This window comes from Orbicella faveolata, unplaced genomic scaffold (genome assembly GCF_042242905.1).
Source record: "Orbicella faveolata isolate gen_17 unplaced genomic scaffold, um_ofav_v1 contig_47, whole genome shotgun sequence".
NCBI lineage: Eukaryota > Metazoa > Cnidaria > Anthozoa > Scleractinia > Merulinidae > Orbicella > Orbicella faveolata.
Window position 1 is genome coordinate 6,538,322 of NW_028301577.1, and position 17,222 is coordinate 6,555,543.

General features: G+C 38.8%; 3 protein-coding genes across 3 annotated transcripts; 1 reads left to right on the top strand and 2 right to left on the bottom strand.

The window, feature by feature from the left end:
• Positions 1-17: 17 nt before the first annotated feature.
• LOC110051922 (uncharacterized) lies at positions 18-3,002 on the bottom strand. The gene is made up of 2 exons (XM_020758022.2): positions 2,621-3,002; positions 18-1,447 (listed from the first exon to the last, which is right to left on the bottom strand). Exons 1-2 carry the CDS (start codon positions 2,972-2,974, stop codon positions 1,064-1,066), a joined length of 738 nt encoding a protein of 245 aa, XP_020613681.1. The 5' UTR covers positions 2,975-3,002; the 3' UTR covers positions 18-1,063.
• Positions 3,003-3,263: 261 nt separating this feature from the next.
• LOC110051920 (pyridoxal 5'-phosphate synthase subunit SNZERR-like) lies at positions 3,264-10,028 on the top strand. Its single transcript, XM_020758021.2, has 8 exons — positions 3,264-3,442; positions 4,640-4,729; positions 5,141-5,241; positions 5,674-5,754; positions 5,947-6,067; positions 6,632-6,778; positions 7,883-8,065; positions 9,192-10,028. The coding sequence occupies exons 1-8, from the start codon at positions 3,397-3,399 to the stop codon at positions 9,407-9,409; spliced, it is 987 nt and encodes a 328-aa protein (XP_020613680.2). The 5' UTR covers positions 3,264-3,396; the 3' UTR covers positions 9,410-10,028.
• A 593-nt stretch (positions 10,029-10,621) lies between these two features.
• On the bottom strand, positions 10,622-14,715 carry LOC110051919 (caspase-3-like). The gene is made up of 3 exons (XM_020758020.2): positions 14,386-14,715; positions 13,804-14,160; positions 10,622-12,151 (listed from the first exon to the last, which is right to left on the bottom strand). The coding sequence occupies exons 1-3, from the start codon at positions 14,600-14,602 to the stop codon at positions 11,556-11,558; spliced, it is 1,170 nt and encodes a 389-aa protein (XP_020613679.1). The 5' UTR covers positions 14,603-14,715; the 3' UTR covers positions 10,622-11,555.
• Positions 14,716-17,222: the final 2,507 nt, after the last annotated feature.

Below are 17,222 nucleotides of genomic sequence, written 5' to 3' on the forward strand. Positions count from 1 at the left end.
AACAACACATTATATCCTGTCATAATTTTTTCAGCTTAATACCACGTAAACGTACTGCAAAAGCCCCGCTGTGGACCTTTTGAGGCTGAACACAATAAGAGGTACCAAAACTGCCTTTTTAGCCCCTAAAAGGTACGACTAACACCCCTGTCCTTTTCCCCTTCAGGAACCAATGTGCTTATCTAGTTGGCAATTATGGGATGATTATGAAAAACAATAAGAGTCTCTTTGTCATGTGATAAGTTACATCTACACCTTTGTTTTATCTACCAATAGTATGAGTGGCATTGTTTCAAGAGTACTCAAATAGCAAGTGTTTTGACAAAAAATCAAAACAGAAGTGTGTAGTTTTTCACAAAGGCTCTTGCATTTTTGTTTTCTGTCATGCTTCATAGACTAGGAAAAAAGAGGCATTGTCATTGTCTACTACAGTTGTCACCCCTTGTCACTGATAAATGATTCAACAATGCAATTACTAATGATTGTCACTTCTTGTAGGGTAAAACAAACAGCAGATAGATATGTACAGTACTTAATTAAATGGCACTCAGTTTTCACACATGTACTAAATAGTTGCTAGTTTTTATATTAAACTTTGTCTACAGGTAACTAAACTTAACTTACTTAACTTTGAACCAGAATCCCCGGGGGGGGGGGGGGGGGAATAATCCCGAAAATTATTTGAGATACTAGAAATAAATAAAGCACTTTATCTGAGCTGTCTTTGCAATTAAATTACATCTTAAGTAAATGAGTAAATACCTTTTAAAACTTATACCATAAATATAACTTAGTACAGTAGTAAAAGAAGCCAGTCACAATGACAATAAAGTGATAAGAATTAATATGAATAATTTAAATAAAATCAGCATAACCATAGCCTTCAAAATTGTACACAAAGATACCACAATGTGGAATTCCTATTTTCAAAACAAAAGTCAGCTCCCTTGGATAAGTTTCAGCATAATTTAACCCAGCTATCTAACAGTTTTGAATTCTGAAGACACACTGCTGAACAATTTCACCGTTGGCTTGGCAAACAATAGAATTGTTAATTATTTTCTCAGTTTCCATCTTTTTCTCCTGTATTTGTCCTCTCTAAAATCTGCCTTAAAAAATATGCATGAAACCTTGTATCCTCTGTCAATTCTGGATGAAATGCAGTTGCGATCAAGTTGTCTTGAGCCACACCCACAACTACAGGTTCTTCTCTTTGCGGCAAATCAACAGTTGCTAGGACTTCGACTTTAGGACTGTTGACTGACACAACTGCCGGAGCCCGAATAAAAACACCGTGGTAACCAGTATCAGTGTCCCCATTACTGCATCCATTAACAGTCCCACTCTGAGCAAAAAGGAATTTATCATGAAGGTTGACTTTTGCCTCAAAACTGTTCACCTGACGTCCAAAAAAATTCCTGGAAGTTGTGACATCAATACCACCAATCTAATGATAAGGAATAAAGTACAATAAAATTAATTCATAAGCCATTATCTTTAATAATCTAAAATCTCTCTGCATCTATATTGTATTCATGTTTAGCTCAAACACAGTCTGTTTTGTAGTAAACACGAACTACAGGAACTGGTTTTAAACCTGCACTTGTCTATTTCTGTGGGTTTTTTTTGGCATTTTGCTTTGTTTTATGTTTATTTCCACTGCGTGAGTGTGTAGCTGGAAAAAAAAATGCTCTAAGAAATTTTCACCTCAATGGGGAACAGGAGGCAGGAACCCTTGGTAAGGGAAGTCCATGGGAGGCAGAATAAGAGAAAACGAATAGGATGATTCCTAAGGTGACAGGGCTCTAACTACCAAAGGAATGGCAGAATCTGCCCAGGGCAAGGATTCTTCTGTTCCTCTGTTGCACCACGATCTGAATGATCTTAGATTAATCTGTTTAGTAAAGAAACCCAAAATCCATGTTTTGATTTAAGAATCCAATCTTGGGTTTTCCCAGAATAGGGAAGACTGGATGGGTAATTATCTTGGGATGGGTAATCCTACAAAAATTGGGTGGGGGTGTTCGGACTACTTCCCAAAACTCTTACTCTTATTTGTGACCAAAATCTGGGATTTCCCTACCCTATTTATGCCCTGACCCTTAATACCCTGTTTCAGACCTGCCTTATAAATTAATTCTCTGGTTCAGACCAATGTTAAGTTGCTATGAGCATACTTTGTGAAGGGCTTTTCTTGACATTCTTATCGATAATGATGAAAAAGTAACTTCCTCTTAAAAACATACCCAATTCAAGACTAGAACTTGCAAAAACTATGCGCTATTTATGACCAAAATGGCCAAAATCGATACCCTATTTATGACCAAAACGGCTGCAAAACCATACCTTTTACGCCCGCACATACCTACGTAGCCCATTTAAGAAGTACCACCCTCCCCCCCGCGCGTAATTATTATTAATAATTTTTAAAAGGCTACAATCTTGTGAAAGACAGTCATGGATATAGATCTAGGAGGAATAAAGGGGAAATATCCTATTCAGAAAGACCCAGAACAATTGCGCCCTCTGTTAACTCTATAAAATGCCCCACGTTTGACAGAGTACAAACTCCCACGTCCCCGACTCGCCAGCACGGGAACCCCCTGTTGTTGGTTTCTACCTTTGATTGTCCACCTTCTTTCTGAGCCTCTATATCATTTGAAAGTAAAATCAAGCCAGCGCATGTTCCCCACACAACTTTGGGTTTCTCTTTGGAAGCGACCCAGTCTTTCAACTCGTCTTCAAAGTTGCTAGACTGAAGGAACAAACTCATGGTGGTGCTTTCCCCTCCGGGTAGAATCAGGCCGTCCAAGTCCGACAACTGATGTGGTTCCCTGACGTCTAAAACCTCGACGTCAATGCTTCTGCTGAAGGTCGAATTCTTCGCAGCTTTGAGCAATGCCGCTCTGTGCTCGAAGAACGCTCCCTGGATTGCCAAAACGCCGATACGTAAACGGGCGCGAGTTCCTGACATGTTGGATGACTCGATTTACACTGCAATAATTGCGTAAGACAGGACCTTTTACATGAGAGGGGTGGCTCGAATGTTGTAAAGCTGTCACATTTGTGGTTATCGCCAATTTTACTAATATGTTTTTAATTTTAAATTATACGAAAATTTTAGGAACATTGATGAAATATCGAGTCTTTATTACAATAAATCGGTTAGTTTCATATCATGGGTTATCAACATTGAGTTTCCTTCCCTCCACCTCCCCTTGAGTTCTTGGTGTTTGAGCCCGCAATATTTGCTGTCGTTTACACGTGTTGTCTTTGAAAGCCTGGTCAAATTTGGTCATTAAACCATCAGTAACTTCTATTCTACTTGCTTGCATAACAGACGGATCTACGAAGCACTCCTGCAGATTGTGGAAGCACTAATTTCATCAAGTAGCCATGTCTAATACGATTCCAGTCCCGAATGTAAATGGTGTAACAAGCGGTAAGTTGTGTATTGCTAATATTCATTTACCAAACTAAGTTACATGTAGTACTTTCTCGTAAAGCCAATCGAAAATTGCCCACTACGTACGATTAGACAGGCACTTAACAAAAAAAAAACCTCCTTTACTTGATGTTTAGTTTGGCCCAAGATAATGCAATTTCATCAGTGACTTAATGTTTCTTTGTTGTTGTAGCTAAAAGCTGTCCAAAATTTAGAACCTAACCCTACAGTCCGTTATGCAACACAGGTTTCGGTTCGAGTCCCTTTACCTATGCGTTGCTTGCGTCGTCAATTAGGTTAAATAGCATGATTTGTAACTACGGGTAGCGTAAAAAGACCTCAGAACTGTTAATCGGCGGAAAATTTGCTTGTCTTGTTGTGAAAAACAACAATGCATCTATGTGAAACCATGACGGACACGTTCTTCTTGTATACGGTCACGATGATTGGCATTTCGCAACAACTCTGATCAATGCAATTTCGGGATTTCGAAATTCAAAAATAAGGTCCAGTTTGCGTCTTTTAAGCAAGAGTAATGACAATTGTTGTTTGATTATTACTAAAAAAGTTCGTAGACCTATTTTCATTAATTAAGTTAGTTTCGAAACTAACTGGCCCATGTTGACTCTGATGAACACCCGTTTTTGTAAACTAAAACAGTGTTTACTTAACAAAAGATAACAAAGTTGTTAGTAGAGGAGATTGACATTGGCTAGATTTAAAGGGAGGTGGAGAGATGTAATGTCAAGTATTTATTGACCTTAAAGTCAACTCGTTGCATGCCTTCAAAGTTGAAGAACAAAGAAGGCTTGTTCAGTAGATGCCACGGTGAGAAGTGGAAGTTTTTAGCTAAAGCAACCCCAAGGAAGATTTTAGCTTTAGAAGTTTGTTAAACAGAACTGAAAGATAAATATTAAAACTCTAGCTTTATAAGCAAAAGATACCAAAGTTGACAAAGGGAGTGAGTGGTCATTACTAGATAGAGATGGCTGGGAGTGGTTGGGGGGGGGGGGGGGTGTATTTTTCAGAGTGATACTTTTCAGTTATGTTCTTTGAGATATTTAGCTGCATATATTCCGTGATTGATGATTTCAGTGGTTTTTTTTAGCAATTCATTTGTTTGCCCTTTTGTCCATTCATTCATCTATTTAATTTTATTTTCTCTAATTTTTTGATAATTTATGTTTTGTCTAGATTTGCAACTGGAAGTGAGTAACTTGACATTGAATGGTATACCAACAGGGAAAGACTCCAAAGATGTTACTGTATTCCAACACAAAACAGGCAAGTCTTTTGGGTGGGGGGAGGGGCTAGATTTAGGGGGGGAGCAATGCCTATTTTTTTTTTCTTGTATTGTTGGGAAAAAGTGACCAACCATCTTTAGAGCGAATTTTTCATTTGTTTTGGGAGGGGTGTCCTGCAGACCCAGGATGTCTGAAAGGTAGATAATGCTATCCACCCAGCTGATAGCGTAGTTTGTTTTGTTAACACAGTCTTTCATTTTTCCAGTTGATAGTTATTTATCTGGTGGATAGCATTATCCAGCCTTCTAACAGCTGGGGCTGGAATGCTATCTGGAAGTTTCCTTTCCCGTGATCTTGGGAAATTGTTTGTTTGTTTGTTTGTTTGTTACAATTAATTGTATTTACCCAGTTAGCATGATTTCACGGTCATCATTTTGTTTCCCCATGACAGGAACCTTCAAGGTCAAAGCAGGATTGGCGCAAATGGCTAAAGGAGGAATTATAATGGATGTCACTACAGCAGAAGAAGCAAGAGTAGCTGAAAATGCAGGGGTTAGTTTGGCCACTGGGCAACTTGATAAAAGTCTTTGTGTGCAAAATTGTGAGTTTTCTTCAAGTTGTGTAGATGTAGTCCTGAGTTAAAAAGGTTAGTGTAACATGTAACTGTTAGCCAAGTACTGATTGTTGTGGTGGGTGAATGCCATATCAGAAGTGTCCGACTCCATGTAACTCCTGTCTAGGAGACTTAATCAGTGGCTTTTCCATTGGGCTTGTGCAGTAATATCTTTCGGGCTTTCAGGTGGTAGATGAAATAAGCCCATCAAAGAAAGTCCTTGAGCTAGCACGTAAAGCCTTCAACTTAACCTGAAAGGCGACTGGGAAATATTTTTTTTTTGTACCCTTTTCATGAAGCCAATATCACCTCAATTACATTTGATTAAATTATTAACTGAACACTGACGTTGTTGTTTTGTGTTATTACAGGCCTGTGCTGTGATGTCCTTGGAAAGAGTTCCAGCTGACATTCGTAAACAGGGAGGGGTAGCAAGAATGACTGATCCCAAGGTACATTGGATTTAGTTGCAAATTGCAATAATTTTGAAACTTCAGATCAATGCATGTGCTGCCTTAGTTAGCATACTGTGTGACACCTCAACCCTAAATTCTGCTGCAAGCTCAAACATGATGCAATCTTCTAACCCCTTCTACCCAAGAGCTTCTATAACTTGTCATGATCCTGTTGTGCATAATTTTTAGAGGACGAAAGAAATCATGAAGGCAGTCACAATCCCTGTGATGGCTAAAGCCAGGATTGGACACTTTGCCGAGGCACAGATCTTAGAGGCAATTGGTGTGGACATGATTGACGAATCAGAAGGTAAATTATAAATAAACATAACATAAACAAATAACCGAGCATATTCCTGCTCCAAATTGAGGCTATTGCATGTTTATTATCCTTGAAAAAAATTTTCACAACATGTGCAGTTTTGAAAATTTGGGAATATCATTCAGATATTCCCCAGTTTTAGTAGCGGAAAATCATGAGGCACGTTTAGACCGATCGCATGCAAGCGGAAATATTTGATGGATTATAAGTTGTGATATTCTGTCAAGGTGATCACACAGTCACAAAAGGTCAAAGGGTAATGATTAGGAGGAACTGACCTTTAAAAGGTGAATATTCCAGCTAAGGTAAAGACCATTAACTCAGATTTGCATGTAACATCACAGCTGTGGTTTCTTTTTATTTATTAAGTAACATACTCGTTCAAGTGGCTTCCAATTCAGTTAGTCTCCTGAGGTTTTTAGATCAACCATCTGTATGTTGCAACTTTGTTCTTTATAGCCAGCTAGATCTAATTCATTAGAAGGAAAGTGATGTCACCTGTATAATACCCTATTTGTTCCTGATATGTTGAATAAATGTTTATTCCAACAGTGTTGACTCCTGCTGATGAGTCACACCACATTGACAAACACAAGTTTACAGTGCCCTTCGTTTGTGGAGCAAGAGACCTAGGAGAAGCTCTGAGAAGGATTAGTGAGGGAGCAGCTATGATTAGGACTAAAGGACAAGCAGGAACAGGTAAGGACAACATTTCATAATACAGTCAACAATCTGATTATAGCGGACATGCTCGGTGATGTCGTTAAGTGTCCGTAATAGCGGGGTGTGAGATAAAAAGTGCCCTTAACATGTAGTAAATAACATGTCAGTGTCTGTGAAGTTATTTTAAATCTTTTTTATGCGTTGAATGTGTCACTTAAAGTAAACATTCCAGAAGTCTTTTGAAGCAGACTGTAATTTTACATAATTATGTTATATGAGAAGTATGTGGTGTACACTTTATCGAGAGTCAAAACAATAAACTTATCATTTTGGTACCACGGAAGTGTCTGTAATTCCATAGTGAGAGTCCGTAATGGCGGGAGTCATTTCCAGTCAATCCTCTATAGCTTTCATGGGGGATCTGGATTTTGTCCAATAACAAGTGTCCATAATAGCGGGGTGTCCACAAGGTGAGTTGACTGTACATGCAGGCCCATTCGCTCAAGAGATAGTGTTATCCAGTGGAAAGCAGAGTTTGTTTTGTCAATAGTCATTCACTTGATAGCGATTCATTTCTTTGCATGGTATTGTCCACCCAATGCACAACTGAGTCCAACTGAACTCTGCTAACGGACACTGCTGTGGGTGGACACTTCCCATAGGCAGATGCTTAGCCATGGTCCAGGCCACACACGTGTAAATCTTACACTTTTAACTTCCCATGAGTGGACATATGATTGTACTAAGTGGACACTTCAACAGTTCCCTACTGGGTATCGGCTTTAGGAGGTGAAACTGTATTCAAGTATTATATCAACATGTTACGGTTGTACCAGGGGTCCAACTTTCAATTAAATTCAGATTGTCAAACATTTTGCCAAGTAAAAGTTAAGTTCCATTAGGTGTTACGATATGATTTATAATATTATGCTTGCTGTACTTTTTACCAGTTTCTGCAGACATATTATGTGCACTTGATTCAATATGGACTTAGACTCAGGGACTTTGAAAAACCTTTTCTGAAAGATGCATGTCGCTCAAGCTTACCAGGAATACCTGTTGAGGGTCTTGAGCATTTTTAAGAGAAACTTCTTGAGTTGTACTGAGAGTTAAATAACACCTTGATCGTCTTACTCATAGGTGATGTTGCTGAAGCTGTTCGCCATGCAAGAACCATCCGCAATCAAATTCGTCATGCACAGTCATTAGACTCAGCTGAACTATTCTCCTATGCAAAAGAGTTGAGGGTTCCATTTGAGCTTCTTCAAAAGACCGCTGAGATGGGACGCCTGCCAGTTGTAAACTTTGCTGCTGGAGGTCTGGGTAAGTACATGTACATGTATTGTTTCAGTTTCTACATGTGTAACCAGTAAATATAATGACTATGATTTAACAAACTACATTTACACATTGTAGACCTACTTTTGCTATATTTTCTTTGGTTTGAGGGTAATAAATTCTACTCCTGTTTAGCTCAACTTAAGGACGTTTGCGCTAAAAATTATTGTTTCTGCACATCCTTACTGGGCATGTAAATTCACACGCCACATGCATAAGAGCATGCTAAGTAATAAAATGAACAATGATAGGGCAGTGCCACTGCTATAATAGCTTTGCGTGGATTTAACGATCTTGGATTTTCAGTGACCCCTATTTTTCTTTTGATGGATCATTTTCTCTGCCAATTTTCTATGTTTAGCGAAAAAATGAAGAAAATCCAGCAACTAGAAGTTTGAATTTTTTGCAAAATGCACTATCAAATTCTGTTCTTCTTAGCTTTTCGTTTGTCTGTGCAATAGTTTCAAATCCCTCTAGACAGGTTAAATGTTATGAAAGCCTTGGTAACATTTGGAAATATTTGCACAGCAGACCCACTTCTACAAAATATGACCAAGATCATTTGCTTCCATTGACTCGCCTTCGATATTTTTAACTATAAACCCCTGTAGACCATGCTGAATTATGTGCACCAATCCTCAAAATCAGGGTAGTTTTCCACACGCTTTATCTCATAGAAGTTGGTGACCCCCCAATTTTTTTTTTTGCATTTCTGACACGAGTAGCTCATTGTCTGACTGCAGTAAAAATTTTAAAACAATCTATCAACTGGAAAATTTTCACGCAAACGTATTTAAACAGGCTACTCCTGCTGTATTCATCATAACCCCTATAGTATCTGATTAGATTTTGCTTGATTATGAAATTTTGTATTCAAGTTACAAACTATCCGATCTCTGAAAAGCTACATCATGAGTGCAGACATTTTTGGGTCAAAACTTCACACTGTATTGTGTAAGATGTCTCTTCCTTGGTGATGAATGAGACATCAAAGAGATGCCAAGGAGATGCCTGTAATCTAAGGCTAGCCCTCGACATGCCAGCTGACAGAGCTTTATCTTTAAAATTCTTAAAGCCTAGTGAGTGTCTTAACCCTTGATTGTTCTTTTAGCCACACCTGCTGATGTAGCACTACTGATGCAGCTTGGAGTGGACGGCGTCTTTGTTGGCTCAGGAATCTTCAAGAGCGACAACCCCAAGAAAAGGGCGTGGGCAATGGCTCAGGCTGTCACTCATTACAACAACCCCAAGAAGCTTGCAGAACTCAGCGAGGATTTGGGAGAGGCCATGTTTGGAACACCTGTTTCTGATGTCAAGCACAAGTTTTAATAAGCTTTATTGGGAAGTAACTATTATAGGGACACAAGAGCAAGCTGTAGTCCTGTAGTGTTTATACACATAGACGCAACAATACAAGAGGATCCTGAGTACATCATATGAAAAACTCCAGTGTTATTATTTATTTAATATTTGGTCATATTTTCATTTTACAGGATGTTTTTACTTTTTAGTAGGTTAGAAATCCCAGAAACTTAAATTCAAAACTTTAATGTTTGAGGGATTTATGTGCTAGCTAACGATAAGTAATGAAAAAATATTTTTTGGTTCAATTGGTACTAAGCTACGTGGCATGTCCTAAGTTACTGTGCAGTGAATGTGATCTATTTTCTACTCTCCCAGGCATTGGACATGCCTTGTTAAGTACCAACAAAGAACAAAATTTAATCAATAATTTTAGTAGTGTCCATGGGTCATATGCTTTATGAGTGGCCTGTTATTCCACATGAAAATACCAAAACAGTCCTATTATTATACACCTTCACAGGAATTAGAAAGTAATTTACTTGGATACCAAAGTAATGATATGCAACAGTTAGGTAATATTATTATAAGCGAGGGTATTTAACCATACATCAGACTCAATAAAACAGTTCTTCTCTTCTACAAATCATGTGTTATGCCTCCTATTTTTCATGAGGTTGTCTTTTACTGTCTGCATTTGAAATTTACTGATGATGATATCCATTTTTTCCCTGAGTTCTTGCATGGCTTCATGGATAAGATATTGTGAGGAGAAACAAGATTCTGATCAATATTAGGGATGAAAAGGTTGAAGCCTGTGAAACTTGAGTTAAATCTATTTGCACCATAATATGTATGTAACTTGAAAACTGGCTTTTGTTTATGGTAAGACTCAAGGATTAATGTTCTCTTACATTAATTGCATAATGATTGAAGAATGAATGCAATTGTCCAGAAATGTCCATTTTGTAATGGACTCAAGTTGGTTGATTCAAATGAAAGAAATTCACAATGAATGGTAGAAAAATGGAGGACTCTCAAGAAAACATGGTCATTGTACTTTATTCACGATCTGAATCAGTAGAAACTGGTTTATTTCCTGCAAAAAATTGTAATCACAGAAGTTAATTTTCTCAATAACAGGTTTGTGTGGACTTTGTTATGATCAAAATGAACAGGTACTTTATCTGGTCATGTTAACTACATTGAGACACACCACAAGAATCATAAACGGACAACTGAAGATAAATATATATACTTTTATTATTTTTAAGGATTTTGTGAATAACCAATCTTTAAATACTATAAATTTAACATAATTAAAGGTGCTGGTATTTGACTATGAAAATTTAAATCTTCAATATATAATTCAACGACTAAACTTGCTTTGAAGTTGCTTGTATGGTTGGTGTTTCTTTTTTCTTTTCTTTTTTTTTTCAAAAAAAAATACTCTAATTAGATCATTCTGTATTACAGGCATTTAAAAGTAATGTTAGTGTTCCAATTTTACTCAATAATTCTGTGAATTTTTTTTTATTTTTTCATGTCATGAAGATAAACTTGTAAACATTATGGAGTAACTCAAAGTAATTGTTATCTCCATTGTGACAAACTATTTTAGTCCCTTCTACTTACTATATAATAATAAGTGCTATGTATTTTACAATGACGATAATGGTATTTTATACCAAAAAATGACAGCTCTATATTTACAAAAGTGTGCATGCAGTCAAGTATTTTTTTCCTATTATTACACCTTAGAAAGGACTTGAAATCTGTCTAAAGAAGTCATTACACTTAAATTAGGCATTGTGGCAATGTAAATTATGTGTTAGTAGTTCATTTGTGACTGAATAGTCTCAGCTGTTTTGTTTAATTTAATATTGTCTCCACATGCACATTCGGTACACATTTTCCCTTCATAAGTAAAATTTCTGATCTTGCCTGTGACATTATCTAAAATGTATAATTATGTTAAATGTGTACTCCTGCATATAATTTTCATCAATTAAAATTTCTAAATTTCACGCACATTGTTAACTTAACCCAAGGAATTCTTCAAATCTGCATTAAAAAGTTGTGTCAGTGACTACTTTTCAAAACAATTAACAATTCTTTGTTTAAGTTATCTTAACGAAGAAATGTGGTCAATTCAATTTGTTATATGGTTACTTTACACTGCAGCTACTGCAGCAGAGTTCTTGTTGAGAAAACTGGCAAAGTAAACCTTTTTAGTAAGCATGGAAAGCTGACATGAAATCTGCTTGCTTCCTCCTTCTGTGTAAAACTCGCTCATGGCCTTGTTCACTCGGGTCAGCATAGTCATCAGGTCTTCTTTGTGAGAATTTGCTCGCAAAACCTGCACCAAACAAGAGATGAACCACGAGCCCAGACTCTCCCCATAGGCTGCTGCAGTCCTTGCACTGTCTATAAATCTTCTGTGGGATACATAGCCCTTGGTGGTTGAGTAGGCAATCAAAAAGTCTGCATCCGATGGCAGTTTTACAGGCATCTCCTGGAAATGATCAGAATCTGCATAAACATCTTGAGACCTTGGTCCTCTTGGTACATAATACCCTTTGTCATCAACATCTCCTCTGCATGCTTGAAGGAAGAACAGTTTAGGCTTGGTCACTAGCTGGGGGCACTGATCCCCACCTTGAAATTTTGCAGTTATGTCATCAACTGGTATGGCTTGACTGTCTATTCCCAGGATACCCTCTTCATTTCCGTGACTCATAATAATGCAGATGAAACTGTCATGTTCAGCTAAAACAGCACCATAAAGAATATCATAAGATTCAATATCAACAAAACTAACGAGTGATTCGAATTGAGAACCCCTTTGAATCAGATCCAAACTTTGAATGCAGGGGGGGGGGGGGGGGGGAGAGACTCCCATATGAAAGGTCCTTGAAAATTTTAATTGAAAGGGTGCATGCAAAAAGACCCAAAGTGACATCTGATTAGACTACGAGTAGTCCCTCTTTCGCTTAGTCCGTCGTGCGTGACGCGAAAGAAATTCGCGAGAAAAAAATGGCCGCGCGAAATCCTGGGGGCTAGGAGCACGCGAAAGGAGGGACTACCGCCTAAGCCCAAGAGTTTGCCCTTTCACGGCCGAGTGATTTTTCGGTGTAGGATTTCTCATCTTGACGTCCTCTTATTATCGCCTGTTATCAATAGCCCCAGGAGATCTGAATAAAATTGCTCTACTCTACTCTTCAAATAGCCAGGCAAAAACATATGCCGTGAGAAGTATATCTTCGTTCAGTGTTCGTTCAGCGAAACTGCCAAAGAAGTTTTAAAAAGAAGACGGCGAAAGAGGCCTCTTGTAACGATTTTCGCTGCGTCTAAAAGTTATTGCGAAAATTTCAACAGAGTTTCAACCGAGAATTTACATGATACATTATACATTATACATAGGAGATCATCCAACTGCGGTGAAATGTTTGCCGATAGCAGCGGAAAATTTCAGGTGAATGTCCGGTTTCAAGTGAGAGTCCGGTTCAATCTTTCAAATGGACGGCAGAAAAAGGCCAAGCTCAGTGAATTTATAGTCGCTGACTTAGACGATGTTGTTGAGCAGCGAAATCACTAACACGCTCACAGTTGGGTTAGAGGCAGAAAGCTTTCCCAAACAAAACACTGGATAAATTTAAATCTTTCCAAAGCCTGTTGGCAGATTCGCAAGAACATCACGGCTTGCGAAGCTCGATTCCAAAGCTTCGATTTGCTCTGGTACCGCTTCGATTTGCTCCGGTTCCAAAACATTCCTGCAAGACGTCTCAGGTATCTCGAATGTTGACAAGACGTTGTCAACGCTCCTAACATAGGCCAATCATATTTTTGCGTTGTGAGAGCAACGCATAATTCAAACTCTTGGGCTTAGGCGGTAGTCCCTCCTTTCGCGCGCTCCTCGCCTCCAGGATTTCGCGCGGCCATTTTTTTCTCGCGGTTCTCTTTCGCGTCACGCACGACGGACTAAGCGAAAGAGGGACTACTCGTAGTCTACATCTGATAGACCGCAAAATTCTCCAAACAAATTGCTTTTCACTTCCTTGTACAGTGAAGGAGAATTTGACATGAGATCAAGAGTCACTTAGGGCTTTTTTCCATGCACCCCTTCAATAGAAACCCTTAAGGAGACCAATCTGGGAGTGATTCGAGCTTTATTTGACTGCTAAAATGAGCGACAGCAGTATTTGTTTTCTTCAAGTGCACCCCTAGCCCCTATGTTTGGTTGTGTCCCCACCCCCCCCCCCCCCCCGCCCCCAGACTTAGTCAGGGAAGTAGCAAGGTCTAGCAACTGGGCGACAACTTCCGGTCACAAACTCAGCGATCACCCGAAAACGTGACGTCGCAAACCTATCCTCTCTGCTAAATTTAAGGAAAATAAAATCAGATTATCCATGACCACTCACCTAGTGCCCCATTTAGTCGAGTTTCCTCAAGAATGGCCAGCATCTGTTTTTTCCGTAAATCGGAATGTATGCGCTCTTCAACAGATCGGAATCCAGCCTCTTTCATAAACCGTTTCAAGTTGTCGAGATCATGTCGTGCTCCATTCCTCGGTCGCGGATCGTTGTAAAAATTTACATTGTTTATAACCAAGACATAGGGATTCTTGATTCCATCGTAAGTTTGATCATCTGGGAAATAATTTCTGGCGACGCTAACAACGTTCCGTTGTATATTGAAGTTTGGAGGACCATCTCGCAAATCTGCTGCAGAGCTTGAATCACTTCGATAGAACAATGACGACTTCAGAGGAGTCGATCCTACATAAAAAAAAACATACACAGGCGTAAGAATACCGTGTATCTTCGCCGAATTGACTGACTTTCTTACAAATTACTGTTTATGCACCCCTAGTGGTACGATCACTTGATGATCAATTACCATAATACACGTCCATCAGGACATTCGAACACGCGCTTGCTAAACCGTAAAAATACGACAAACTTCGCTTGCTTTTGTCAGCAGCTTTTCAGTATCTGACTTACGATTATTTTCCTCTGTTTGTGTGCTCCTCTCCGTGTAGCTTCTATTCCCGATAGTCTCCATTACTTCTTCACTGACGCAACGACATTCGAATCCGCCGACATCGGGGCAGTCGCATAAACGAAATCGTTCCAATAGCTGCTGAGCTCTCAAAACTTGATCACGGGCAAATTCTATACAAATACTCTTCGATAACGACCTGCATTCATCCTTCTCCATGTTTGTGAGATGGTAAACGTGCAACACTCTTGCCTAAAGCTGACCTTTATCTTTTTACAGCCACTCGCTTGTATTGAAATACAGTTTCGAATTTCATAATCTGTCAAAAATATTCATAAAGGAAGTCGCTTTGTAGGTGTGTTGACCGGAAGGTATCGTACCGGAAGGGAAACGGTTTTCGGCCGAGTGCTCTGTGTAGGGCTCAGGACGACTTTGACACAAGCGTCCTCATACGCTGCGTCTTTTAAATCTGATTGTATTCTTGATCAAGACTGATTCTCTTAGCAATAGATAATTTTTCATCAAACTAGTTGTTTGATTTTAACATCTTGCCATGCAGAATTGCGTAACGCAGTTTTATCAGGAAATCGAATGAAATGCGTTGAAGCGTTTCAGCGAGTTTCATAACTGATCTTCAGCTGGATCTACAGACTACATACACTGAGACAGATACCACTGGTTATTCTTAGCGTGCACGCACGTTGGACGATCGAAGCAGCGTAGCAGTATTTCATTTTCTGACTGATGGTTATTATTTTTCCGCGACAAGGAGTTTCATTTTAAAATATATACAGATCGTAAATTTTAAAAAGAGAACCTTTTCGTATGAAAAGTGAATAAAAGCGTTTGACGTATGATTTTAGGACCTGAACGTCCTAGGAGTAGCCGGTAGGGATTTAAACCTAAAATGTTCTTAAAATATTCTTTTTTTTTTCTGTTCAGCTTTTAAACAACGTAGAATTTAGGAAATCATGTTTGAAACGCATTCAAATAGTGCGTGAACAAATACACGTCACTTCCTAATAGGAGATGACAAAAAAAAAAGTTGCCGTAATGTTTCGCTCATGTCTGAGATATGAGTGTACAATTTTATTTTCACAAGTAAATAAAGTACAGTCACAAAACCGTACCCAGATTTGTCCTTTGTAATAAACAAAACATGTTCATAAAGGAAAGATTCTTAATTTTAGAAATGGAAGATTAACATTTTTAACTCACCGTCAGTGTATAAAAAGTAATGTTCACATCACAGTAATGTTTCCTTGAACTTTATATAAATAAATGGTTAGTGACGATACAGCAAGGCTGGACCAGGACAAAAATAACCGGATACAAGCGAACCAGGAACTTGACAAAATTTTCATAAAGCGGGTCGGCAGACACCGCACGCAAACACAACTTGTTAACTCTTGAACAGATTCAAATTGGAAATATATTTTTTTTGTTTTTCCTTATCCCTTACTATCATACATTGCGAATTGGACATGGTAAAACATTTTTGTTGTTTTATATTTTTATCATTAATTTTCTCAAAATAAAGTTCCTGTTTACATGGCCATGGTTTAGGTTGGCACTATTAAATCCGGCCAGAAAATTTGAGGTCCTATTTCCTGGCGAACCCACAAAAATGTTGGAAAAACTCTCTCGCTGAAAAGGAGCCCTTCCAGTCAAATTAAAGATTCACAGCATTAAGATCTATTAACGTATCCCACGGTAACTTATGAGGCCAAATAAGGGGTTTTCGGGAAGTGGGTTATTGTAAGCTACAGTGAAACCTGTATTAAGCGGAACCCATGTTAATTAAGCTGACACCAGCTTCAGTCCCTAAATTTCCTTCCCACATTTACTGTAAAATAAGCCTCCATTCAGCGGACACCTCTGTTAAGCGGACGCGGACACCAATATTAAGCCATTTTGTTGCACAAAGCCTGCAATAAGTGGACACATCAAGGGAATCATTACCTCTAAAAGTTCAGCTGAGACTCCTTCAACATTGTTAAGCAATGTCGTTTTAAAGCTAAGTGATTATTCCACATTGATGCATTGACTGACTGGACACTGTGCTGTGAGCAGCCTTTGATCTCACACTGTGTTACACTGTGTTACAAAAGGGTTAATAATTAACCGTTATATTGCACAACGACGTATAAGAACCTGTTTTGAGCGGGAACCCTGTATTAAGCGGACACTAATGAGGGTCCCAAGGGTGTCCGCTTAATACAGGCCAGGTTTCATTGTAAAAGATAAACGAATTAAAAGATATTTGGGGAGAAACATTAAAGGAATTATGGGATATTCAAATCAGATATCCCGGGATATCGAGTGGGAATGATTGTTGACTTTTGAAATTGGAATTAACGGGATACCTCGTACGGAATATTTAGGCCAAATATTATCGGGATAAGTACTCAGACTCCCTAATAGGGTCTCACTTGTGACCCCAAGAAAAAATGATCGCAGGGTCTACCGGGTTATCGAAATTAAACTTTCATCATACTTCACCTGGGTGCATTCCTTCGATATACACTTCTACAGATAAGTGGCAGCGGAAAACCTGCCGCCCCCCCCCCCCCCCGCCGCCTCCCCTGAGGATAAAGGATAATTCGCACGGAATACCTGCTGTGCTGCAGGCTGCGTGATCATCTTTTGTGTGTGTCATTCATTAGTTGAAGAATTACGGCGCAAAGGTGTAAATCGGGTGCCAACGACACAAACTCGAGTCACCCACTGGTCAGATTGTCTTTTGTTGAAGGATAGACAACTCACTGCTGTATAGCAAAATTTTCTTAATCTTCAATCTGGTATTCAGATAGTTTCTATGGTAGCAAAGTACTTTCAA

Coding starts and splice junctions, on each gene's coding strand:
- LOC110051922 (XM_020758022.2), bottom strand. CDS start 2,974: ATGTCAGGAACTCGCGCCCGTTTACGTATCGGCGTTTTGGCAATCCAG. Junction 1,448..2,620: donor AAGAAGGTGGACAATCAAAG/GTAGAAACCAAC, acceptor CCTTATCATTAG/ATTGGTGGTATTGATGTCAC.
- LOC110051920 (XM_020758021.2), top strand. CDS start 3,397: ATGTCTAATACGATTCCAGTCCCGAATGTAAATGGTGTAACAAGCG. Junction 3,443..4,639: donor TGTAAATGGTGTAACAAGCG/GTAAGTTGTGTA, acceptor TGTTTTGTCTAG/ATTTGCAACTGGAAGTGAGT. Junction 8,066..9,191: donor CTTTGCTGCTGGAGGTCTGG/GTAAGTACATGT, acceptor TTGTTCTTTTAG/CCACACCTGCTGATGTAGCA.
- LOC110051919 (XM_020758020.2), bottom strand. CDS start 14,602: ATGGAGAAGGATGAATGCAGGTCGTTATCGAAGAGTATTTGTATAGAA. Junction 14,161..14,385: donor ACAAACAGAGGAAAATAATC/GTAAGTCAGATA, acceptor TTTTTTATGTAG/GATCGACTCCTCTGAAGTCG. Junction 12,152..13,803: donor TCGACTAAATGGGGCACTAG/GTGAGTGGTCAT, acceptor GTGCTGTTTTAG/CTGAACATGACAGTTTCATC.